The sequence below is a fragment of the Leucoraja erinacea genome, chromosome 23 (genome assembly GCF_028641065.1).
Source record: "Leucoraja erinacea ecotype New England chromosome 23, Leri_hhj_1, whole genome shotgun sequence".
NCBI lineage: Eukaryota > Metazoa > Chordata > Chondrichthyes > Rajiformes > Rajidae > Leucoraja > Leucoraja erinaceus.
In genome coordinates this window covers 31,037,510-31,063,227 of record NC_073399.1, presented here as the reverse complement: position 1 = coordinate 31,063,227, position 25,718 = coordinate 31,037,510, and the positions used below count along the sequence as shown (strand labels likewise).

At 42.8% G+C, this 25,718-nt stretch overlaps 1 protein-coding gene across 2 annotated transcripts in view; it reads left to right on the top strand.

Moving 5' to 3' along the window:
• Window positions 1-25,718, top strand: part of LOC129708449 (alpha-1,6-mannosylglycoprotein 6-beta-N-acetylglucosaminyltransferase B-like) — a 656,277-nt gene that overhangs the window by 339,281 nt on the left and 291,278 nt on the right. For both annotated transcript variants that reach the window (XM_055654227.1, XM_055654226.1), the window contains exons 5-6: window positions 1,336-1,409; window positions 14,962-15,126. In XM_055654227.1, coding sequence (XP_055510202.1) covers window positions 1,336-1,409; window positions 14,962-15,126 — 239 coding nt within the window. The remainder of the gene's footprint in view (window positions 1-1,335; window positions 1,410-14,961; window positions 15,127-25,718) is intronic.

Sequence of the window (25,718 nt, the reverse complement as noted above, 5' to 3'; positions counted from 1 at the left end):
GTAGCAGAATTAGTGCAGATAGAAAAATAACTTTCTGGTTAATGAGCCTTCAGCAGAATTGGACAATTTTGAATCTTTAAATGAAACCCTAAATCCTATTTCTCTTCTTCTGTCATTTCATTGCAATCTATTAACCCAAATATTGATTACATTTTCCACATTGTGGGATAAATTATCGCCTTTTGGGTTACTGAAAGTTCACAAAAAATTTCTTGAGTGAACTATTTAGTGAATTGTTCACTAGAGCTGTATGATCTGGATCCAATCCAACAATCCAATCTTTGAAAGGACTTGAGTGCTGAGAGGTCTCCAATTGAAGATCTATTAACTCGACACAATTTCAGGTGTCTCAAGATTGCTAGTTCAGTGTAATAGGTCGCATGAAAAAATGTGGTTTGACTTTAGTTGAGAAATTGAGGAAAAGACTTGGCATATGGGTTTAATGTTGTTGAAAATAATAAAGGAAACGATTAGCTAAGTCAAGAAGTGGCAGCTGAATTATGCCTAGCTGTAAAAGTCGACAGAGTCATGAAGATTGAGATATTTAACACAGAACATAGAACAGCACAGCCTAGGATTAGGCCCATTGGCATACAATGGCTGTGTCAACATGATGTCAAGTTAATTTAATCTCCTCTGCCTGCATGTGATCCATATTCCCCTATCCCCTGCACATCCATGTACCTATTTAATAGCCTCTTAAATGTTACTATTATATTTGCCTCCACCACCACCCTTAGCAGCACATTCCAGGCACCAGCATCCTCTGTGGAATTGGAGCCTGTGGAGTTCTCTGCCTCAGAGGGCGGTGGAGGCAGGTTCTCTGGATGCTTTCAAGAGAGAGCTAGATAGGGCTCCCAAAAATAGCGGAGTCAGGGGATATGGGGAGAAGGCACAGGGTACTGATTGGGGACGATCAGCCATGATCACATTGAATGGCGGTGCTGGCTCGAAGGGCCGAATGGCCTACTCCTGCACCTGTCTGTAAAAATAAACTTGCCTTGTTTATCTCCTTTAAATTTGCCCCTCTTACCTTGGCTTTGCTTCTATATTTTGACATCTCCTCCCTAGGAAAAGGGCTTTGAAGGATTTAATATGAGAAACAGCCAGTTGTGTCTGATATATGGAGGTGAAGAGATGGCATGAAAGTTAAATAGGAGACGTGTGGAAATGTAAAACGCTTATGCACGTAAGAAAACAGACTCACTTAATGAGCAATGATTTATAACTGCAGTCTAGTAATTGGAATTAATGGTTAAGTTTGTAAAATGATGTGACATCTGAAAATTCTAATCCACTTTCATATATTCTCTTTAAAATTTTGATATCAAACAGCGAAGGGGAAAGATAGTAGCCAATGTGAGATTCCCAAAGATCCTCGTTTTCCTGACTGCCTTGGGAAGATAGAGGTGAGTAATCAATATGCTATTTTCTTCAATGTTGTTGCAAAAACTGCTGGCGATGGATGGCGATGTAAAAATGCAAAATGCCCAGATGTTAATGTAAATCCTAGTATTTCTCGCAATTATATTATTTCAGCCAGGAGTAAATACTGCTCCATCTTAACAGTATGTATTTGATCAGCCTAATAGATGAGAAAGTGGAAGCAAATGCAGAAGCGAGAACAAACGTGGCAGCACGGGGAGAGTTGATGCTTTATAAGGCACTGGTCAGGCCGCATTTGGAGTATTGTGAGCAATTTTGGGCACCATATCTGAGGAAGGATGTGCTGGCTCTGTAGAGAGTCCAGAGGAGGTTTGCGAGAATGATCCCAGGAATGAGTGGGTTAACATATGAATGAACGTTTGTCGGTACTGGGCCTCTAATCGCTAGAGTTTTGAAGGATGAGGGGGCCTTCATTGAAACTTATCGAATAGTGAAAGAGTGGAAGTATTCCCAATAATGGGAGAGTCTAGGACCAGAGGTCATAGGCTCAGAATTAAAGGATGTTCCTTTGGGAAGGAGGTGAGGAGAAATTTATTTAGTCAGAGGGTGGTGAATCTGTGAAATTCATTGCCACAGAAGGCTGTTGAGGCCAAGTCAAGGCAGACATAGATAGATTCTTGTTTAAGAAGGAACTGCAGATGCTGGAAAATCGAAGGTAGACAAAAGTGCTGGAGAAACTCAGCGGGTGCAGCAGCATCTGTGGAGCGAAGGAAATAGGCAACATTTCGGGCCGAAACCCTTCTTCAGACTGATGTAGGGTGGGGCGGGGAGAAGAAAGGAATAAAGAAGAGGAGGAGCCCTAGGGCGGAGGGAGAGCTGAGAAGGGGAGGAGACAGCAAAGGCTACCGGAAATTGGAGAATTCAATGTTTATGCCGCTAGGGTGCAGACTGCCCAAGCAGAATATGAGGTGCTGCTCCTCAAATTTCCGGTGGTGCTCACTCTGGTCATGGAGGAGGCCCAGGAGAGAGAGGTTGGATTTGTTTGATTAGTATGGGTGTTGGGGGCTATAGGGAGAATGCAGGAGTCTAGGGTTAAGCCCCTGTTCCACTTTCCCAAGTTACTCACGAATTCACCCGAGTTTTCCCCTTGATTCAAACTCGGAGAATTATGGTAATAGCTAGCCATAGGTACCTGACTTACCTGATGCCCTGAGTACCTACGGCTGGCATTACAAGCCGCTACGAAATATTGACCTACGGCCTCCTACGGACTCGCTACGGACATTTTCCGAGTTTGAAGCAAGGGGAAAACTCGGGAGAATTCGTGAGGAAATCTGGAAAGTGGGACAGGGGTTTTAGGAGGGAGAGATAGATCAGCCATGATTGAATGGCAGATTAGACGATGGGCCAAACGGCCTAATTCTGCTCCTATCACTTATGAACTTATGAAAGGAGAATGGAAGGTCTGATTTAACCTGCAGGCCAGAGCAGAGAGGTAGACATTGCCTGTAAGGCTCTGAGCTAGATCCTACATGGAAAGCTAATCTAGTTCTTTAAATCATATAGGATCCACGCAGTTAGCAGATTGCTCTTATGTTGAAGATATGTTAACAATTTAGTTTAAAGTTTAGGATAATTGTTTCTTTAAAAGGTTTTGGTTGTTTTCCACAGTGCAGCTTGTAGTTTGACACAATTGTTCATAGAGAACGATACAGTTTAGTTCTAGAACGTTTTCCCAAACAGGCTGTTACATTCGGTATATTTTCTGATTTGTTTTTGATAATTCCCGTTGAATTGCTTTTTCTTGGTTTTGAAAAATGTACAGCTTTCAATAATTTATCCAAACTTGATATTTTCCTTCATTCTTTGAAGTTTGTAAAATGATCAGTATCGCCAAATACCCAATTTTAATAGAAAAACACGGGATTATTGGAAACTTGATAGGAAGGTTCCCGTTTCTGAATATTAAAGAAAACTTACAATAGACTAATGAAAGTGGGAGGGGCACCAATTCACGGATAGGTTAAGGAAAATGGTTGATTTCTAACCTCCCAATAACAAAATATTCCTCCCTGGGAATTATTTATAAATCCAAATATCTGAATTATCAGCAGCATTTAGTAATAAACGGTGACATATTTTACAATTTAATGTTGTAATGCTGTCTGATTTTTGATGCTCCATAGATTCGCCAAAGTTCACCTGATTAGAATTGTCATTCATATGAAAGAGAATCCAAACTTTCTTATCCATATAACCTTCCAATTTATAATTTGGTGTCCAAGACACTGCTTTGCGCAAGTTTGTCCAACTTCTCCTTTTAAGTAATACCCTCTAATCCAGGAGGCATTCGAGTAAATGTTTTCTGCACCCTCTGCAAGATATCCGTTCGTGAAGTAAATGAGGACCTGATTCTGCAGTTCGGTTTCCATCTCACTAGCAATAACAATTGCGGTGGATCTGCATTCAAATCTCGGAATGAATATTAATTTTTTTTTTAAAGGTAGCCAAAAATGCTGGAGAAAATCAGCGGGTGTGGCAGCATCTATGGAGAGAAGTGGGGGGGGGGGGGGGGGGGGGGGGGGGAGGAGGAGGAGGAGGCGGGGGGGTAGGCTTGTGGGAGAGCTGGGAATGGGGAGGGGAAGGAGGGAGAAAGCAAGCACTATCTGAAATTGGAGAAGTCAATGTTCGTACCACTGGGGTGTAAAGCATGTATATTGTTGCTCTGGGAAGCATGCACCAGTTATGCAATAAAGTGAGTGACAACCTAAGGTAGCCAATTTAGATTCATATCAGAAACAAAGTGGAAAGTCATCTTCTTTATCGAGTTGAACAGAGTGACTTGAAGAATTGATTAAATCAGTATTTTCATTCAGTGACATCCATAAGATTTTGACTTTGGTACTTTACAGTTACCGATAATTTTTGTACTTTTGGCGCTTTTCACAGTACATAAAGATTTGAGCACAAACAAGAGATTAAGGTAGAAACTGGGAGAATGAAAATTAATCAACCACAGTCCATCTGTTCTTCATACGTTTGTGATTTATTTTCTTTAGATTAATTATCCTGGTCTCAGATTAAGAGATCACTTAAGAATCTTGCATCATATGGTCATTCTTTTGTAAGGGAATCTTTACAATGGAAGACACAAAGTGCTGGAGTAAGTCAATGGGTCAGGCAGCATTTCTGAAGAGCATGGATAGCAATGTTTCGGGTCAGGACCCCATTTCTCCCACTAATCTTACCTCCCCTTTCCTCCTCCCCCCTCCACCCCCTTCTACCTACACCTCACATGTCACACCTCTTCTCTTCTTATCTAACACCCTTTTCTTTTTATCTCCAGTTTTTTTTTTCACCCATCTGACGACAGATGGCGCAATGGGCTAAGTGTTCGGCTGGCGACCGGAAGGTAGCCGGTTCGAATCCCGCTTGGAGTGCATACTGTCGTTGTGTCCTTGGGGCAAGACACTTCACCCACCTTTGCCTGTGTGTAAATGTAATGTAATGATGTGAAGCACTTTGGGGTCAATGCAAGTTGACTAAAAATGTGCTATATAAATAAGATTATTATTATTATTATTATTATTATTATTAAACTGCCCTCGCCTGTATCCACTTGCCATGCCCCCATCTATTTACCAGCTTTCTCCCCCACTGCTATAATCGGTCTGACGAAAGGTCCCGATCCGAACGTCGCCTATCAATGTTCTCCAGAGATGCTGCCTGGCCCGCTGAATTAATCCCGCACTTTATATCTGCTTTTGCAAAGCAGCATATGGAGTTCATTGTTTCATGGGCCGCTATATCCTACTTAGTAAGATTATTTTTCTGTTTCCTTATTTTAAAGCATGTAAATGTAGCAACCAAAGATAGTTATTTTAAAATAAATCTTAACATTACAAGGAAGTCGATATTCTATGAATCTAAATTGGCTACCTTAGGTTGTCACTCACTTTATTGCATAAGGTTTGCATGCTTCCCATAGCAACAACATATATGCTTTACACCCCAGCGGTACGAACATTGATTTCTCCAATTTCAGATAGTGTTCGCTTTCTCCCTCCTTCCCCTACCCATTCCCAGCTCCCCCACCAGCCTACTGTCTCAGCCTCCTCCTTTCTTTTTAGCGACTTCCTTGCGCTGTGCTCTGGCTGTTTTTGATTGATTGAAAGATACAGCATGGAAACAGGTCCTGCGGCCCACCATGTCCATTCTGACCATTGATCACCCATTCACACTAGTTCTGTGTTCCCCACTTTCATGTCCACTCCCTACAAATGAGGGGCAATTTACTGAGGCTAACTGACCTATAAACCTGCACGTCTTTGGGGCTTGTGAGGAAACTGGAGAACCCCACATGGTTACAGGGAGAATGTGCAAACTCCGTAAAGACAGCACCTGTAGTCGGGTTTCTGGCGCTGTAAGGCAGCAACTCTACCACTGCACCACTGTGCTGCCCATCGATAGGATGAACGCTGAACTTTTACTTCAGATCATTAATCTATACACCTTGATTCCCCTTAACCAAATAAATCCATAATTCTCCCATTTTAAATATATTCAATTGGGGTGGCACTGGTGGAAATCTATGCGGTCACAGGGGTAACGTGCAAACACCACACAGACAACACCTGAGGGAAGGATTGAACCTGGGTCTCTGCCGCTGAGAGACAGCGGCTCCATCAGCCATGCCGCTGCACTGCTGATGTTCTGACAACTAGTTTAACAAATCAACAATCTTTGGTGTGAGACATGTTTGGAATCTATCCTGCACATTACTAACATCATTGTGACACCATGTACATTGTTATCATGATGAATCAGCAATGAAAATAGGACCGGGAGGGCAATTATCCCTTCATCCTTTATATCAAACACAAATTCCACAGCTGAACCATGTTTGATTGCAACTCATGAATATTCAATGGCAAGCCATGAGAAGTGTATGCATTTGTCTTTACAGTGGAATTCTGATTTCAATCACAGGCTGGTTGAAAAGTGAAAGCCAGAGGCTAAATGGAAATATAACACCAGTAGATTCATGATGAATTTTAATAGATAGAGAGATTCCTTGATTTTAGCCCTTAATTTTATTTTCTGCAACCCCCATTCATGCGCAAAGAGAAGATTTAGTATTTGCTGGGCCACATTTTATTAGCCAAAATGGTCTTGTTTCGGCCCATTTGCTCAGATGAATACTTACAAATCAGTTAGATAGCTGAAGGAAAAGGCAATAAAGGATCCGTGGAGCAGATTCAATGGTCCTCACAAAAATAGAGTCGAGTTCGATCCTGACCTCGGGTGCTTCTGTACAGTTTGCATATTCTTCCTGTGACTGTGTGGGTTTACTTTGGCTGCCTCCTACATCCCGAAATCAATCGGGTTCGTTGGTTAATTTTGCCTCTGTGAAATTGTGAATAGTCCCTGATGTGCAGGGAGTGGATGAGAAAGTGGGAAAACGTAGAACTAGTATGAACTGGTGATTGATGGTCGGCGTAGACTCGGTGGGCCAAGGGGCCAGCTTCCATGCTGTATCTCTGAACTAAACTTAACAAAATACACATAAGTTTGGATGAGAATGTGCAGTTTAGTAATTTTTCAGATCATACTAAAATAGGTGGTATAATAGTGAAGATGGTAATCAGGAATTATAGTGAGATATTGATCAGCTGGGCAAGTGGGCTGAGAAATGGCAAATATGGTTTAGTTCAAATAGGTTTAACCACGAGAAACTGAAGATAATGGAATTTTGAGTAAAACACAAAGTGCTGGAGGAAGTCAGTGAGTCAGGCAGTATCTTTGGAGGGAATAGACTGGCGACGTTTTGTGTTCGGTCTTGCCTTCAGACCAATTGTAGTAGGGGGTAGAGAACAAAAAGAGTGGATGGGGCAGACCTTGGATAGGTGGATACAGGTGAGGGTGTGTAGTTTGATTGGCAAAGACTGGAGATTGTGGGTGCCAAAGGCTAGAGATGAAAAGGAGACAAAAAGGTGTCAGATAAGCAAAGGAAAGGAGAGAGGAAAGAGGGGTTAAAAATACTATTGGACTAGAGGATGAGGAGCGTGAGGGGGAGGGCGGAAGCCTCCGGGTGACTGGAACGGTGAGAGATGGTGGAAGTGATGGATGTGTATCTCTGTCGGGAGGGGGACAGGAAAGAGAGGGAGGGGAATTGAAATTGGAGAATGCAATAATCATACCATTTGGATGTAAGCTACCCAAGTGCTGTTCCTCCAGCTTGTGTGTGATCTCACTCGGGCAATGGATGAGTCCCAAGACAGAAAGGTCAGAATGGGAATGGGAGGTAAAATGGCTAGGAACTGGGATATCCAGCAGGCCTTGGCAGACAGAGCATGTGTTGGAAGTGGTGGTTGATGGGGTGAACGGTGAGGATTAGAGGAACTATATTCTTGTTGCATCTTTCAATCAGTCGGTCAACGGCATCTTGGTTCGACTTTCTCATATAAGAGCACTAGCTTGCAACATAAATACAATTGCTTCCGTGATTTGTCAGATTTTACTCTGTATTACCTCATAGCTAAAGGCAGGATTGCATGCAGTTTGGCCATATTTAAGCACCTTAATCTTATCGCGATTCTATATTTCATGCAACCAATTCTTTTCTCACTGTCTGCCGGAGCCAGACCCATGCAGATGAACAATTAATTCCATTTATTTCACTATGCACAAAGTCTGGACACATTGGAATAAATTACACCTAATGTTCTCGCTATCTTACTGCAGAGAACACAATAACAGCAATAGAAAAAATACCTCCAGGATACGTAATTGCTATCATAACTTGTTCGTTATCCAGAATGCATGATTATTCCACAGCAGTCTATCTATTGAGTTTGTACATCTATTTTATGGTATTTCCTGCAGCCAAGCCACAAGCAATTGGAAGGTCCATTCCCGAAACACCACATACAATAGGAAACTATACCATGCGATACGATAGAACTTTATTTATCCCGGGAGGGAAACAGGCAGCATCTATAGAGGGAATGGACACACTATGTTTCAGGGCGGTACCCTTCAGACCATACCAGCTATTGTCTAAAAAGGAGTCCCGATCTGAAATGTCATCTGCCCATTCCATCCACAGATGCTGCCTGACCTGCTGAGTTTAGTTTAGTTTAGAAATACAACTCAGAGACAGGCCTTTCACCCAGCGTGACCAGCGATCCCCTCACACTGGTACAATCCTACACACTAGAGACAATGTACAATTTTTACAAAAGGCAATGAACCTCCAAACCTGTAGACTTTGGAGTATGGGAAGAAACCGGAGCTCCTGGAGAAAACCCACGCTGCCAAGGGGAGAACGTAAAAACACCGTACAGACAGCATCCATAGTCAGGGAGCCCGGGTTTCTGGCGCTGTAAGGCAGCAACTCTACCGCTGTGCCAAGGTGCCACCGTAAGTTCCTCCAGCACTTGTGCTTAGCATAAGATTCCAGCATCTGCACTTTCTTGTACTTGAGGTGAATTTAGCATTACGTCTTGCATTTCTACATTTGGGATTCCTTTCCCTACTTTTTTATCCTCTTCACTTTCTGGGATTGATGTGATTTTCTTCCTTATTTAGTTGGACCTATTTTAAATTTTATCTTACTGTTACCAGAGAGAAGTCATTTTCTAAATGTGCTATTTTAATTTACATGGGGCAATATGTAAATTTCTCCATCCATGGACCAAAGGTTTATGTTTTTAAATCTAAAATTTCGTACAGCAAATGCTGCAAAGCTGCATGCATTTGGAGTGATTTATTTTTGTCCATTTGTTGATCAAATTAATTTACTGTGAGTGTTTACTCTTGCCTCTTTATAGGCATTAATTTATTGTAACATGACTTCAACTGAAGTTCAAAAAAATTTCCATATCAGTTTACGATAGTTACAATGTTATAGCTAAATTTGGCTTAAATGCTGCCAGATGCTTTTTAGTGCATTCTCCACATAAATTATTATCTAATTTAGTTTGACATTGATAAGTCCTTCTAGTTGTTAGCTGGGGATGTTTGCTGTTTGCTGTTTCTGATCACCGAGCAAAACTGGGCATTTTCCCACACTGGACCAGGTTGGCAAATGGGATCAAAACTTGTAGTGAAATGCGAACTGAAATTAGAATTCCCTCAAACAGCTAACACACACTACAAAAAGGTCTGTTTCCTTTATCATCGTTACTTTTTGGCATATTTCATTCATTTGTTCTATATCTCTCTACATCACCATCTATATCTCTCATTTCCCTTTCCCCTGACTCTCAGTCTGAAGGGTCTCGACCCGAAAAGTCACCTATTCCTTTTCTCCAGAGTAGCTGGATGATCTGCTGAGTTACTCCAGCTTTTTGTGTCTAACTACAAAAAGACAACGCAGGTGTGTGCCCTATATTAGAACACACCACACCGCTACTTCTTTAAGACTGAGGAAGCTCAGCATGCCTCCAACAACTCTTACAAACTTCCACAGATGCACCACAGAATGCATACTGCCGGGTTGCATCACAGCTCGGGTTGGGAACAGCACTGCCCAAAACTGCAAGAAATTGCAGAGAGCAGTGGGTAAAGCCCAGCCCATCACACAAACCAGATTCCCCACCATTGACTCCATCTACACTTCATACCTTAAGGGCCTGTCCTACTTTCACAACCTAATTCACGACCTCTGCCGACTTTGCCCTTGCCTCATACTCGCAGCAAGGTCGTCACAAGGTCGTAGGAGGTCGTAGGTAGATTGTGATGCTAGTCGTAGGTACTCGTGGCATCAAATAGGTTGGGGCTTTTTCTAGCCAGATAAAAAATATCCACGTAAAAAAGGTCGTGAATTAGGTTGTGAAAGTGGGACAGGCCCTTAAGAAACAAAGAACTGCAGATGCTGGTTTATACCAGAGATAGACACAAAGTGCTGGAGTAATACAGCGGGTCAGGCAGCAGCTCTGGAGAAAAGGATGGGTGAAGTTTTGGGTTGGGACCCTTCTTCAGACTGAAAGTAGGGGGTGGGAAGGAGGTAGATGAAGAGCTGTAGGCGAGAAAAGACCAGGACTAGACAGGGCCAGCTACAAATTATCTCAGGCAGGGCGGTGCCTGGTCAGTACAATGTAGGCTAGGGAAGGGTCAAGAACTGTGAAACTGGTAAAACAGACTCGGGGAAGAGGAAGGGGGCATAACTTCATGCCGCCTTGGGAAAGCAGCCAAAATAATTAAAGCCCTTTCCCACCCCCATCATTCCTTTTTCTCCCACTCCCTTCAAGTAGAAGTTACAAAAGCGTGAAAGCACAAACCACCAAACAGCTTCTTCCCCTCTGTTATTAGGGTTCTGAACAGTCCTTCATAAACTAGGGTGCTCCAACCTATCTCATCACGGACATTGGACATTGGCTCTGGAGCTGTTGGCTACAATACTGAGAACTACATTCTACATTCTGTATCTCTCCCTTCACGCTAGCAATTATACTTGGGTTTGGCTTAATTGTATTCATGTATGCATTACATGATTTGATTGGGGATAGCATGTAAAACAATGCTTTTCACTGCCCCTCAATGGAAGTGACAACAATAAATGTAAAAGCTCTGTATAATTGGATTCAAAGTTATGCAATATACTGCACAAGATAATGTCTGCAGAAATTCTAAACAGTTGCACATGAAGCCACCCTTATGCCCCTGGCCCACTTAGGAAACCTGAACGGAAACCTCTGGAGACTTTGCGCCCCACCCAAGGTTTCCGTGCGGTTCCCGGAGGTTCCAGGAGGTTTTTGTCAGTCTCCCTACCTGCTTCCACTACCTGCAACCTCCGGGAACCGCACGGAAACCTTGGGTGGGGCACAAAGTCTCCAGAGGTTTCCGTTCAGGTTTCCTAAGTGGCACGGGGCATAAGATACTTTCCACTGTAGGTGCTGTTCCACCATACCAATGGTGGACTCAGTAATTATATTGGAGGCCGCATGTACCTTGTAAGCCTGTGTCTTTATTAATCTTCTGTTTGTAGCTGGTGCAAAGGGGATATTCCCTGGAGTTTGAGTGGACAGTCTTCATCCCTATCTTTGAAATCAACTTTCCCCTTAAAATAAGATTGCCGCAAAATAACTGCAGTGAAATAAAGAATTTAAGTGGTTGATTTGATGGTGGCGGTAACAAATTAGCTAGATGTTCAGCGGTACATTTTTTGTTAACAAAGCTCAGAGCGTTATGGAATAGATCTCGGCAGCTGCAAGGTTACAATCAGTCACCCCTGTTACTTATGGGACACTTGCAGTGGAATGGAATCGTGAAGCCCTCTCGTGCTGCTATTGTTCAGAGGTGAATGTTATAAAGGCCCTCTATAGATGATCAGTCACTTTTCTCCATGCATGTCAGTGCACTGGGCTGTGTAAAACTGCAGATGTTCCTGGAGTTAGCCAGCGAGAAGCCAGAAACCTAAATACTGAGAAACACATTGACACCAAAGGGTAATGACATTGCTATCCAGATTGCACATGCCGCTGTTTGAGATGGCACAGCTTGGATTTTATCTATCTATTAAACGTTTACTTCCTGAGCAATTCTCTGCAGCAAATTATGTCTGGGATAGTGCATCGATATCTTGCATTGTGTTATCTATCAATAGCATACCTCTGTCGATCCTCTGCCTGAATTATGTGCAGCGTTAGTGGGTGATCTGCATGCAGTCCCCATTCCATGGAGTGTAGAGGAACTGTTCTTTCTAAATCAATATATTCCTGAGGTAGCTCTTTTACAACAAATGCTGTCTCATTGACACTCTGTATTTGATTCCCTCTTTAAATACTTAAGCAAACTAACATTAAGATTCTATACCATTTTCCCAGCGCTGGGTTCAGCATAACGGGTCCAGTCGTTGCTTAAGCTACGAGTGGGCAGGATGGTTACATCTGCAAATAATATGATACTTTATGTTCATGACTTAGTCTTGCAGAGTAGACCGGGGGCATCAGGTCTCAAACTAGTTTCATGGCATACCCCATGGACCTTTGGTTGTATGTGTGGTCACACATCTACAACAGTACATTATGTCACCTAGAGCCTTAGAGGCTCTGAACTAGCAATGTTTGTTAGTTGTATACGTAGGTATCAGTATAGACCATTATAGACTATAGTGGTGATTAGAACGGGTTTTGGCGTGCAGGAGTGAACACTGATGTTTTCAAATCTCACACCACCAGGGCTGCAACAACATCAGCAGCGAGGGTTATGGATGTTTCTCTGGACCACATCCTAGCGGCTGCAGGATGGTCAAACAAGCGAATTTCCAAATGTGTTATAACAAACCCATTGCCAGACCGGGGGTATTTGCCAACTCTATTTTTAGGTTTTGTTTTATAATTCCTCCTGGATGAGTGGGATTACTATGATTATCATTTCGTCATTAAAAAGCATCAGCATGTTTAAATCTATGTCATGCTTTATTAAATTTCACTCATCCCTGGTCAATTGATGCAGTGTGTGACGCATGGACTCGTGTCCACGGCATGAAATCACAGAGCTTTGAAATCTTCACGTAGTCACATCACGTGACTCCGAAGTAAAATAGTAAGATTAAACGAGAACTTACCAGTTTGAAGTTTGATCTTTATTTTATGAGGAGGTACGATGAGGGATTAAGTGCCCTCCACTCCCAACACTCTCTCATAAAGGTCAGCTGGTAGTTCTAGTTTCTCGAATCTTACTATATTCAGTTCAACATTGTTGTCTGTGATTTCACACCGCTGCTTTGAAGATTGATGCGCATGCGGGCTGGCTGGCTTCTCACGTAATCCCTCATCGTAACTCCTCATAAAATAAAGATCAAACTTCAAACTGGCAAGTTCTCGTTTAATCTCACTATTAAACAGATGCCTGTTTTGAGTGGCTGACAGTGTTTCTGTTCCTACTACGTCTGTGCTGTGAGATCCTCCCAAGAATTAAAATGTCGGACGGTGGTGTTTTGAACAGCAGTGTTTTCAGGATTCTATTTATATATTCACTTTGTTGAAATCGTGTTACGATTAACTTTTGATTATTGTTTGGCTTCTGATGAATGCACAGCTGCTCCAATCTGTGGCAGCCACGTAAATCATTAAAAGGCAGGTTTGTATAATGCTAAATTGATCGGTTTCTGTCTAAAAAATATTGGTGTCCAGTGGATTGGTGAAATCTTGATGACTGGTGTTTGGGATAACAATGAGGTCCTGGCCTGATGACAATTTCATTTGTGATTTATGAACTCCATTTGCTCTCGCACATTGATCCAGGTGTTCATTTTAGCACACAGAGGTATGTGCCAAAATATGTTCCTTCTTGACCAGATAACAGATGCAGAGGCAGGTCTATCGGCAAATCACGAGATGGTGGTTGTTAGGAAGCACGTATTGGTTCTCAATATGTAATAAATTCTAAAACGCAACATCCAATCAATCCATTTATGACGCATCTTGGATTCATTGACAAAACTCCATTTGTAAAGAGTAAATTATCGAATTTTCTGTCAGTAAAATAAAATACACAAGTTACAGAGAAGTGTAGGATGTGGAGGAAGGAATTGCAGATGCTCAGTGGGTCAGCCAGCATCTCTGGAGAAAGGGAATGGGCGACGTTTTGGGTCGAGACCCTTCTTCAGATGGATATATAAAAGGATGTTGCCAGGACTCAAGGGCCTCTGATGCCAGGAGACGCCTGCCAGGCTAGGACTTGATTCCTTGGAATGCAGGAGGCTGAGGGGTGATCTTTGATGTGTATAAAATCACGAGGGGAACAGGTTGGATGAATGCACACAGTTTTTTATCCTGGGTCGGAGAATCAAGAACCAGAGGGCAGGAATAGACCATCAGTCTGAGGAAGGGTCACAACCCAAAATGCCACCTCTGCATGTTCTCCAGGGTATTGTTTGACCCGCTTGTAATGCAGCACTTTGTCTTTTAAAAAAAAAAACAAGAGGACATAGGTTTAAGGCGACAGGGGCAGAATTTAACGGCAACGTGAGGGTTCCTTTATCACCTTTATCACTCAGTGTGGTGATTATATAGATCAAGCTGCCAGGGGAGGTGCAGTGAAAAGCTTTTGTGTGCTAACCAGTCAGTGGAAAAACTATACATGATTATAATTAAGCCATTCACAGTGTACCGATACAGGATAAAGGGAATAAAGGGAATAAATAATTCACTCCTGCTTTTGTTTCTCAGCATTACTTGTTGCACATTTCATGAGATTCCATTACCCTTCGTTGAAAGTCCAATCTCAAATTCATCATTGAAATGCATGCAGTTTAGTAAAAATGTGTAAGAATCTGCAAAGATTTCATAGGCAGATGGGACTAGTGTTGGCAGGTGGGAGCCAAACGCAGTGTAGATGGGACATGTTGGTCGGCATGGGCAAATTGGGCCAAAAGGAGACACAAAATGCTGTAGTAACTCAGTGGGATAGGCAGCATCTCTGGATAGAAAGAATGGGTGATGTTTTGGGTCGACACCCTTCTTCAGCCAAAGGGTTTGTTTCCATGCTGTATTACTCTCTCCATTACAATTAACAATAATTTTTTTTTCATTCTCTGCTTCCTTTCCTTTTGCCGGATTAATAAAGTGGATGCGAGCCAGATGGACATCTGACCCATGCTACGCTCACTATGGTGTTGATGGTACAGACTGTTCCTTCCTCGAATACCTCAGTGAAAGAGAGTGGTTCTGCCCTCCTTTACCATGGAAAAATCGAACGGCTGCTCCAACCAGAACTAAAACAAAAGAACAGGTATGCTAATCGCTTACTACGAAAGAACGATCGATATATTAAGCACAAAGGAACATGCAAGGATCATTGAAATGTGAAAGCATTGTATGACTGTTGTTATGTTATTCATGTCTGAATAATCTAAACAAACCACTGGAGTAACTCAGCGGGTCAGGCAGCATCTCTGGAGAATCTGGATACGTGACAATTTCGGGTAGGGATCATTCTTCAGGTTGAAGAAGTTTGAAGAAGGGTTTGTACCTATCCAGTTGATTCAGAGATGCTGCCTGACCTGTTAAATTACTCCAGTATTTTGTGTCAATCTTTGTTATAAACCAGCATGTGCAGTTCATTGTTATTAAATTGCATTGTCCATTTCCTTTGAATTGCCTATGTTTTTTATTCTAACAGAAGCCACTAAACATAGAATATAGAACCTAGAAAAGTACAGCACAGTAACAGGGACTTGGGCCTATGATGAACATAATTCTGAGATAGTATCTCTGCCTGCACATGATCCATATCCCCTGCATATCGAAAAGCCTCTTAAATGCCCCTATCACATCTGTCTACACCAACCAGTGATTTCCATACACTAACACTAACCTGCACACCAGGGACAAATTATAAATTTTGCCAAAGCCAATTAGCCTACAAACCTGCACGTCTTTGGGTTGTGGGAGGAAACTGGAGCACCCAGAGAAAACCCACGCGATCGCGGAGAGAATGTACAAACTCCATACACACAGCTGCCATAGTCAGGATCAAACCCGGGTCTCTGGTGCTGTAAGGCAGCAACACTACCACTGCACCACCATGCCGCCCCTTTTGAATATTGTTGGGATCAACATTCAGAACTGAGCACTGATCCCAGCAATGTTTGTGAAAGAAAGATAAATGTTCAAATCCATTGCACTTTGAAATTGTTGCAAGCTAAAGTTTTAGTATTTAGAAAATAAGGTCTCTCTTGCTGTATTGTGCAGCTAGAGGTGACTTTCTGTTAGCAGATGATGAAACCAATGTTAACGATATTATCATTGACATGACAGTCACCTTGCAGGCTTACTGCTAATGGCTCATAATAGCACATATTATGCAGCTGATAGTGAAACTACCAACTGCATTACAGAAACCATGGAATACTGTCAATCTGATCTCTTTCCACATCATAAACTTAATAATATGTTTTGTCCTGCAACATGATGAAATGGCAGAAAGATAATCAGTAATAAGACATATTCTTAATCAAAATTCTCTGCCACATATGACAAATAAGAACACAAAATTAAGAGAACACGTTGTTTAACAATCTATCCTCTAGGTAAGATGCTGAATGTAAATGCTGAACATTTTGCTGTTGTGTTGTGCTGTCATCTGAATTTCCAAATTAGATATCTGCCATGTAATTCATTTGCAATTCTCCTCTCTATTGTGGAAGATTATTTAAAATCCCAGTATTACTAATGGAATGGTTGGGTAATATTACATGTTTAGCTCGTTTTTCTAATGCCAAAGATAGAAGTATATCAATGCCTAAGGTGCAATGGTGAATTACAAAATCTTCCAGCACAGTGAAGTCCTTCATCTTCATGAATCGTCCTACTGTGGGTGAAGGTGTCAGGATATCCCATAGAATTGTAGAAACAGGGAACCGCAGATGCTGGTTCACCCAAGGAAAGATTCAAAATGCTGGAGTAACTGTGGGAGGAACCTGGAGCTGCCGGGTGGTACAGTGGCACAGCGGTAGAGAGTTGCTACCTTACAGTGCCAGATATCCAGGTTTGTTCCTGACGACCGGTGCTGTCTGTATGGAGTTTGTATGTTCTTCCTGTGACCACATGGGTTTTCTCCGGGTGCTCCGGTTTCCTCCCACACTTCAAAGATGTACAAATTTGTAGATTCTCAGCGGGTGCAGCAGCATCTATGGAGCGAAGGAAATAGGTAACGCTTCGGGCCGAAACCCTTCTTCAGACTTCTCTAGCATTTTTGTGTACTGTCGATTTTCCAGCATCCGCAGTTCCTTCTTGAACAAGTTTGTAGATTGTTGGCTTTGGTACAATTATAAATTGTCCCTAGAGTGTATGATAGTGCTTGTATACGTTGATTGCTGTTTGGCGCAGACTCAATGGGCTGAAGGGCCTGTGTCTGCACTCTATGTCTAAAGTCTAAACTCAGCAGGTCAGGCCGCATCCCTGGAGAACATGGAACATGAACAAGGTCTTGGACCTGAAACATCACCTATCCTTGTTCTCCACAGATGCTGCTGAGTTTCTCCAACATTTTGTGTCTGACTCCAGCAAAATGTTGGCAACCTGTTCTGTTTCCCAATCCTCAACCGAGTTTTTTTCTTTGGCATCCGGAAAGATCAGAAGAGATGCACTCCTATTGAGAAATCCAATGTTGGCATGAATGGCTGTGGTGGAAAGAATTGGCAAGGCGGAATAACAAACTGATTTCTTGAACTGATATACACTGTGTACGGAAGGTACCTTCGCGTCTAGAAAAGGGAGTGGGCCAAAATTTTGACCTGCCAATGTAGTTCCACATCAGAATGGTCCATGACTTACAGGAGAGTAGATAATACAGTCACGACATGTTCATATTTCAATTCAACCGAACAGTAACTGTATATTTTTTGGTATCCTGCATTGGGCTTCAGTGTTCATGAAGAAGAAAACTGAACTTTGAAAAGTGACTCCCAAATAAATCGAATAAAGTCCTGCAATCCAATATAATATAAAGGGATTTGGCTCATTCATTTGCCTTAAAGCAATACACTTTGTCACAGACATTATTTTTTTTCCTCTCAGTTATTCAGGCAGCTATCAGCTTTTATCATGGTGTGTTAGATTTTTTTTTTTGAAGCTGGTTATCACAGAAAAACAAATGGAACTTGAATAATATTCAGACATTTTATTGTGAAATAACTTAAAATTATTAACTTAATCTGATATGTATTAAATTAAATTTCAGCTGCAGCTGATGCCTTGGTGATCCTGCATGCATAATAAAATGGTCAGAGTTATCCTCTTGTGTTTTAGCAGCCACAATATAAGACACATTGTGGTATCAACACTTCTAGTGCCTGGAGTGTGTTGCCAGGAGTGGTGGGCGATAGTGGCGTTTATGAGGCTTTTAGATAGGCACGTACATATGCGGGGAATGGACAGATGTGGATCAGGTGCAGGCAGAGGAGATTAGTTTATCTTGGCATCGTGCTCAGCATCAATATTGTGGGCTGAAGGGCCTGTTCCTGCACTGTACTGATCTATGTTCTATCATTCACATTATTTTCCTGTTCCTGTTAATTTCAGAGAGAATTATCTATATGAAACTACAAGGTTCTACATCTCAAAACATGAGCATAAATATAGCCTGGCTTCAACTGTTTTATCATGATTTCTCTTCAGGAAAACTGAAAATGCTGGATGTGCATTTCATAGACCTGCCTGACCTGATGTGCATTTTAAGCATTTTGTAATTTAACTTCAACCTTCCAACATCTGCATTTTTTTCGAATTTCATAGCTTTAAATTGCTTATCTCTCTGCTTCTCTGCCTCTCTCTATATATCTGTCTCTCTATCTTTCTCTCTTTCTGTCTCTTTCTGTCCCTGTCTCATTTTCTATCTGTGTTTCTTTCTCTCTCCCTCTAGATTAGATTAGTGTAGCATTAGTGTAAATGGGTGGTTGATGGTTGGTGCAGACTTGGTGGGCTGAAGGGCCTGTTTCCTTGTTGTATCTCAAAGTCTAGAGTCAAGAGTGTTTATTTATCACTAGACTAAGTGGGACCCATTGGGTCCCATGTTCACACGGGAGGGCTGGTCCCCCAACGCAATATTCCACCTCTCCACCAATTCCAATATTGGTGGAGAGCTGGTGTTGGTGTTGTTGGCTGCAGGGACTACTGGTCTCCAGAGGGCTAGTATGGACATTGTGGGCCAAATGTATTATTGGGGTGGCAGCTCAGTCCCTCAAGCCTGATGTGCTGGCAGCTCACTCACGGCTGGGGGGCTGGCAGTTGACTCACGGCTATTCCTTGAAATTCCATTTCAAGCAGAGTGCAAGGCCACCAAATTGAAATCCATTTTCCTACCATTTCAAGCAGAGTGCAAGGCCACAAAATCCATGTGCAGTTTCATACCACTTCAAGCAGGGTGCAAGGCCACCATATTCAAATGCAGTTTCATACCATTTCAAGCAAGGTGAATCCACCATAAAACCACACAAAACACCACACACAGTTCAGTAGACATTCAGTGTGTTCAGTTGATTCACAGCTCAGACTGAGTTGTGACCGCTCCCTCCCGCATCATACAGAGACTGAGCCACACCCGCACTTCCGGGTTTTATAATCCCTCCGCCTTCCACCGGAAAAGGTGTGGCCTCCATGGTGTGATTGACAGGAGAGAAATTCTCAGCATTTTTTAAACACTAACAACCGTTAGCAATGCATTTTTACTTCAACCCGAACAACCATTAGCAATGCATTTTACTTCAACCCAAACAACCATTTGCAGTGCATTTTTACTTCAACCCAAACAACCATTTGCAGTGCATTTTTACTTCAACCGAAACAACCATTAGCAATGCATTTTACTTCAATCCAAACAACCATTAGCAGTGCATTTTTACTTCAACCCAAACAACCATTAGCTGTGCATTTTTTACTTCATTAGCAGTGCATTATTACTTCATTAGCAGTGCATTTTTACTTCATTAGCAGTGCATTTTTACTTTAAACCAACCATATTTTTATTTTCAAACCACATTAAGGGCACACACAGTTGAGTAGACATGTGTTCAGTGTTATTCAGAGCTCAGAGAGACGTGACCCTCTTGGTTCCTCCATGTTGCAGAGTCTGAGTGAGGCACACCACTTCCTGGTTTTATAGTCCCTCCCCCCTCCCACCAGCAGGGGCAGCAGATGGAATGGCAATTAAAAAAAACACATTAATATCTCTCTGATTTTTAATCGATGGGAAAAATCCTCCGGTCCCGTAAGGCGGAGGGGGGCTCTGAGCGAGATGGCCAGAAATGACGGCCGTAGGTGGCGGTGTTTTCAAACGCGGTCAAGATCAGACTTTTAGTAATATGGAGATATACTGACAATGGAACAATGAAATTCTAAGGAGAAAGGACACACACATTGCTGGAGTAACTCAGTGGGTCAGGCATAGATAGGCGATAGACATAGATAGGCGATGACATAAACATAGATAGGCGATGTTTCGGGTGAAGGCTCTTCTTCAGACTGACGAGATTGATAATGTAATTCTTACTTGCAGCAGCATAACAGGCCTGTAACACAATACAGATTGATAATATATACCAGTAATAAACAAAAATTCAATAAATTATTAACTCGAATACGAGTGCAATAAAAACAGCAATAGTCCTTAATGCAACCAAAGACAGTGCAGAGTTTATTGTTTAGATATTCTAGAGCACAATCGTTGTTGGGAAGAAGCTGTTCTTGAATTCTCCCTAATTAATCAGCAGTCATACAATCCTTTTAGAGAAGGAACGACAGAAAGCCCTGTCCCACGGTACGAGTTCATTAAGAGCTCTCCCGAGTTTAAAAAAAATCAAGCTCGTGGTAAGCACGGGGAATGAAAGTTGCGGGTACGTCAGAGCTCGGGGACGTCTCTTAGTGCTAACGGCAGGTACTCGGGAAGACTCGCTAACAGCAGGTAAGCACGGGAAGATTAGTGAAGATTTTTTAGCATGATGAAAAATGTCCACAAGCGCCCCGAGTACCGACGAGCAGCCATTACCGTAAATCTCCGAGTTCGAATCAGGGCAAATTCGGGAGAACTTTCGGAATGAACTCATACTGTGCTTTACAGGGCTTTAAATGAAATGTCAGCCGTCCGTTAAACTCGCTTTTGAAAAAAGTTTTTAGTTAGTCCTGGCTCGTCCGTTTGGAGAAATGGACTTTTTAATGTGGGGGGTAGGGGGCAGTTTTATTTCTAGGTCCCTACCTGTTCGGTGAGGCAGCTTTTTCTCCGGGCTGCCCCGTCGACCCGTCCTCGTGGCCTACTAGTGGGCTTGGAGCGCCGTTTCCTGGCAGGGACCGCCCAGCACCTTGGCCTCGGTGGCGGCACAGCGCTGGAACGCTATCATGGAGCGGAGCGGGCGATGCCTTGCCTGGGTCGCCGCGCTGGATCGACGCGCTGGTCTGCGGAGCGGAGCGGGCGGCACCGACATTACCATCGAGAGCCTGTGAGCTCCAAACCGGTGCGGCCTTGTCGGCTCCGGAAGCCGCGGTCTACAGCTTGGAAGCGGCCGTTCCAGGTGGCCCAGCTGCTGAGAGGACGCTCCCGACGTCGGGGCAAGACCACCCGGTGAGAACGGCCAGGAACATCGGGCCTCTGTAGAGGCAACCGCGGTGGCAGGCCTGACTTTGGGTGAACTTGGGGCTGGGGACTGGACATTGTGCCTTCCCCCACAGTGGTATCCATTGTGGGGGGATGATTTTCTGTCTCTACGTAATCCTGTTAGTCTTTGTCCAAGATGGCTGTCGTGAAGGGAGAGTGGACGCTGGCGCGCTTTAACTGCCGCTGCTCTCTCTTCACATTGTGTTTTTGATTTTTTGTTTTCGGACTGAATTATGTTTTTAATTTGTGTTTCTGTGTTGTCTTTATTATTTATTTTATTCTGATTATATGTTTTTTATTTCTGTTAATCTTTGTAAGGTGTCCTTGAGATGTCTGAAAGGCGCCCAAAAATAAAATTTTATTATTATTATTATTAAATGTGATAACTGTTTAATTGAGGCAGGTTTAATGACAGTTTTTCATTTTAACTCTTGAGTCCACAGTGTTCCCCAGCTCTGTGATCACAAAGTGAAACTAGTGGCAAGAAAACAGCAGCAAACAGTGATGGACGCACTGAATACCTGGTTCACCATAAATATTTGAACATAGCATCTGGCTTCACTGGCTCCATGAAAGGCTTTATTTTGTTGCATTGCTTTGAGAGGCAAATATTTTTTGTCAACTTATGCTGTATAGCTTCAGAACTTTAGGATTTTTTATTTCTGCAGTTAGCAGTTCTTCACCATTGAAAGTCATAGAGTCATACAGCATGGAAATAGGCCCCTCTGCCCAACTTGCCCATGCCGACTAAGATGCCCCATCTACACTGGTCCCACCTGCCTGCATTTGGCCCATTTCCCGCTAAAACCCCTATTCATGTACCTGTCCAAGTGTCTTTTGAATGCTGTCATTGGACCTGCCTCTGGCAGCTCGTTCCATATCACGACCACCATATTTCCCCTTTGGTTCCTACTAAATCTTTCCCCACTCACCTTAAACCTATGTTCTCTCGCTCTTCATTCCCCTGCTCTGGGTAAAAGACTGTGCATCTACCCGATCCATTCCCCTCATGATCTTATACACTTTTGAAAGATTATCCCTCATCTTCCTGTGCTTCAAGGAATAAAGTCCGAGCCTGCCCAACCTCTCCCTATAGCTAAGGCCCTTGAGTCCTGGCATTGATGATAAAATACTATGGTGCACAGGGAAGGGCTGAGATGGACAACCACAAGCAGCTTGTTTCCTTATCGATATTCAGTATGATGCTCTGAAGATGCTTCATAGTGTGAATCTGATCCCCAGATAGCTGCACTTTGAAATCGAAGCACGCAGCAAAAATATACCTTGCAGGAGGTTATGTGGTGTGCACAAAGAATAAAGGCTTAATTTCTTCAGCCTGTTACAACATAGAGCCTCAGCTATTCATGTTGTCTCAGCTAACAGTGGCAGTTCTTTGCAACTTCCTAAAAAAAAGATACTTCAACTTCATCTCTTGAAGCCCTCTGTTGCCAGTTCATTCTGGATTTCACTGTCAGCATTGTACGTTTCTGTGAGGGGTGGCATTAACAAAAATGTCATCAAGAGTAAGAAAACTGTTTTAATTGTTTCATTGTACGTACAATAGAACAATGACATTCTTACCTGCTGTAGCTTTAGTGGCTCATCAATGTAAAATGCAATCCTGGTTCGGGAGCTGCAAGGCGTACGAACGGCACCAACTAGACAGGATTGTGAAGACCGCCAGCAGGATTATTGGTGCTCCACTCCCTTTCCTGCTGGACATATACAGGAAGAGATGTATCAGCAGAGCCATCTCCATCATCAAAGATCCCTACCACCCATCGCATCACATATTCTCCATCCTGCCATCTGGGAAGAGGTACAGGAGCATTAGCTGCAAAACCAGCAGGATGCTCCTCAGCTTCTTCCCACAGGCTATAAGACTGATAAACGGACTTAGCCCCCTGCCAAAGTATCGCGCACCAACCACCAACCTGGACACACTGCAGCAGAGCCACTGTCGTGCCGCTGCCGATCGGAACGCCTGTTGAATGTTTAGTAGAGTGTTAAATTTGTTCATGATACATGTATTTTTATTTCTATTTATTTCTAATGCACACTGAATGGACACTGGTTGAGCAACGTTTTTTTGTTTCCTCTGGGTATGTGAATACTCAGGAAATGACAATAAAGATATACAATACAATACAATAATAAATAATAATATGATAAATTAATAATCAGTGATACTAAAACTGAAGAACGTAGTTCAACCAAAAACAAAGTACAATGCAGATCATAGTTGTTGTGCTTTTGGTTCGTGTTGTGCAGTGTTCAAGATGCTGACGGTCGCTGGGAGAAGCTGTTCTTGAACCTTGGGAGTATTGTTCTCCAGTTGCTGTATCTTCTTCCCGATGATATTAATGAGATGAGAGTGTGGCCAGAATGGTGAGGGTCCTTGTGGATATTGGCTGCCTTTTCAGAGACAGCACCTCCTATAGATCCCTTCAATGGTGGAGAGGTCAGTAGCCTTTGGTACTTTAGTTTAGAGATACAATGCAGATGCAGGCCCTTCAGCCCATTGAGTCTGCACTGACCAGCGATCACTCTATATACTAGCACTATCCTACACATGAGGGACAATTTACATTTTTTACCAAAGTCAGTTAACCTACAAGCCTGTATGTCTTTGGAGTGTTGGAGGAATAAGAGGCACCCTGAGAAAACCCACCCGGTCACAGAGAGAACATACAAACTCCATACAGACAACACCGTAGTCAGGATCGAGCCTGGGTCTCTGGCACCTATTTGAAGAGAGTAATTGACTGCACTCATGACAATAGAAATTCTCCTTTAGAGAAGGCTGGAGCATTCATTAAATACAATCCCATTCCATTGATGGTAAGTTGGCTCCAATCAAAGACGTTTTTATTCCACAGGCACTATGTGCAGATGAGAGACACCATTGTTTCATCCTGAAACACTCTGCTGTGCAGCCACCAAGCAAACTAAAGTGACAAAGGCTACCCGCTGAATACATGAATCTTGAAATGAGACAAGATTTCACTATGGTTGGGTTCATCTTTGGTAGTGCCTTAGTAATTCTACGGATGCGCCTTAGAAGGAATTTTATCGGAATGCATCACAGCATGGTTTGGGAACAGCTCCATCCAAGACCGCAAGAAATTGTATAGAATTGTGGACCATCACACAAACCAACCTCAATTCCATTGACTCCATCCATACTTCATGCTGCCTCAGCCAGGCCACCAGCATAATCATGGATGAGTCTCATCCCTGTCACTCCCTTTTCTCCCCTCTCCCTCAGGCAAGAGTAGAGAAGTGGGAAAACACATACCTCCAGATTCAGAGCTTACTTCCTCCCCGCTGTTATTAGGCAACTGGGCCATCTTACCACCAACTGCAGAGTGGTCCTGAGCTACTATCTACTGTACCTCATTGAAGATCCTCTACTTTTAATCGGACTATATTTGACTTTATCCTCCAATCAGCATTATTCCCTTCATCATGTATCTGTATTCTGTGGATGGCCCAATTGTAATCATGTACAGTTGACAATAATCATGGTACACTTGTAATCTTGGTACACTTGACAATAAACTAAACTAAACTAAGAAGTAAAGGAACATACTTTATTAAAATCAGAAACTGAGATTGGTTATGGCACGAACCAACTTCATCTTCAGAAGTGGCCTGGATCTGCTCCAATTTGCCAAAAGCTTCAACTGGTCAACAGCAGCTGCTATCTCACTGGCTCTCCTCTGTACTCTCGACCATCTGATAACAGGAACACATATGGCAGGCTGCTATTCAATGACTACAGCTTAGCGTTCAACACCATCATCCCCTCCAAATTCATCATCAAGCTCCAAGACCCTGGGCATCTTTACCTCCCTTTGCAATTGGATCCTTGACTTCCTCAATGGCAGACCTCAACCAGTATGGATCAGTAACAACATCTCCTCCTCACTGATCATCAACACAGGTGCACCTCAAGGCTGTGTGCTTAGGTCCCTGCTCTGCTCTCCGCACACCCTTGTCTAAGTTCAGGTCTAGTGTTATCTGTAAATTCCCTGGCTGCATCACCGGTGGAGATGTGTTTGCGATCAGGAGGCAGAATATCTGGCTGAGTGTTGTCGCAACATTCTTAGAAGAATGAGTGGGGACCTCATTGGAACATACAGAACAGTGAAAGGCTTGGATAGAGTGGATGCGGAGAGGATGTTTCCATTAGTGGGAAAGTCTAGAACTAGAGGTCATAGCCTCAAAATTAA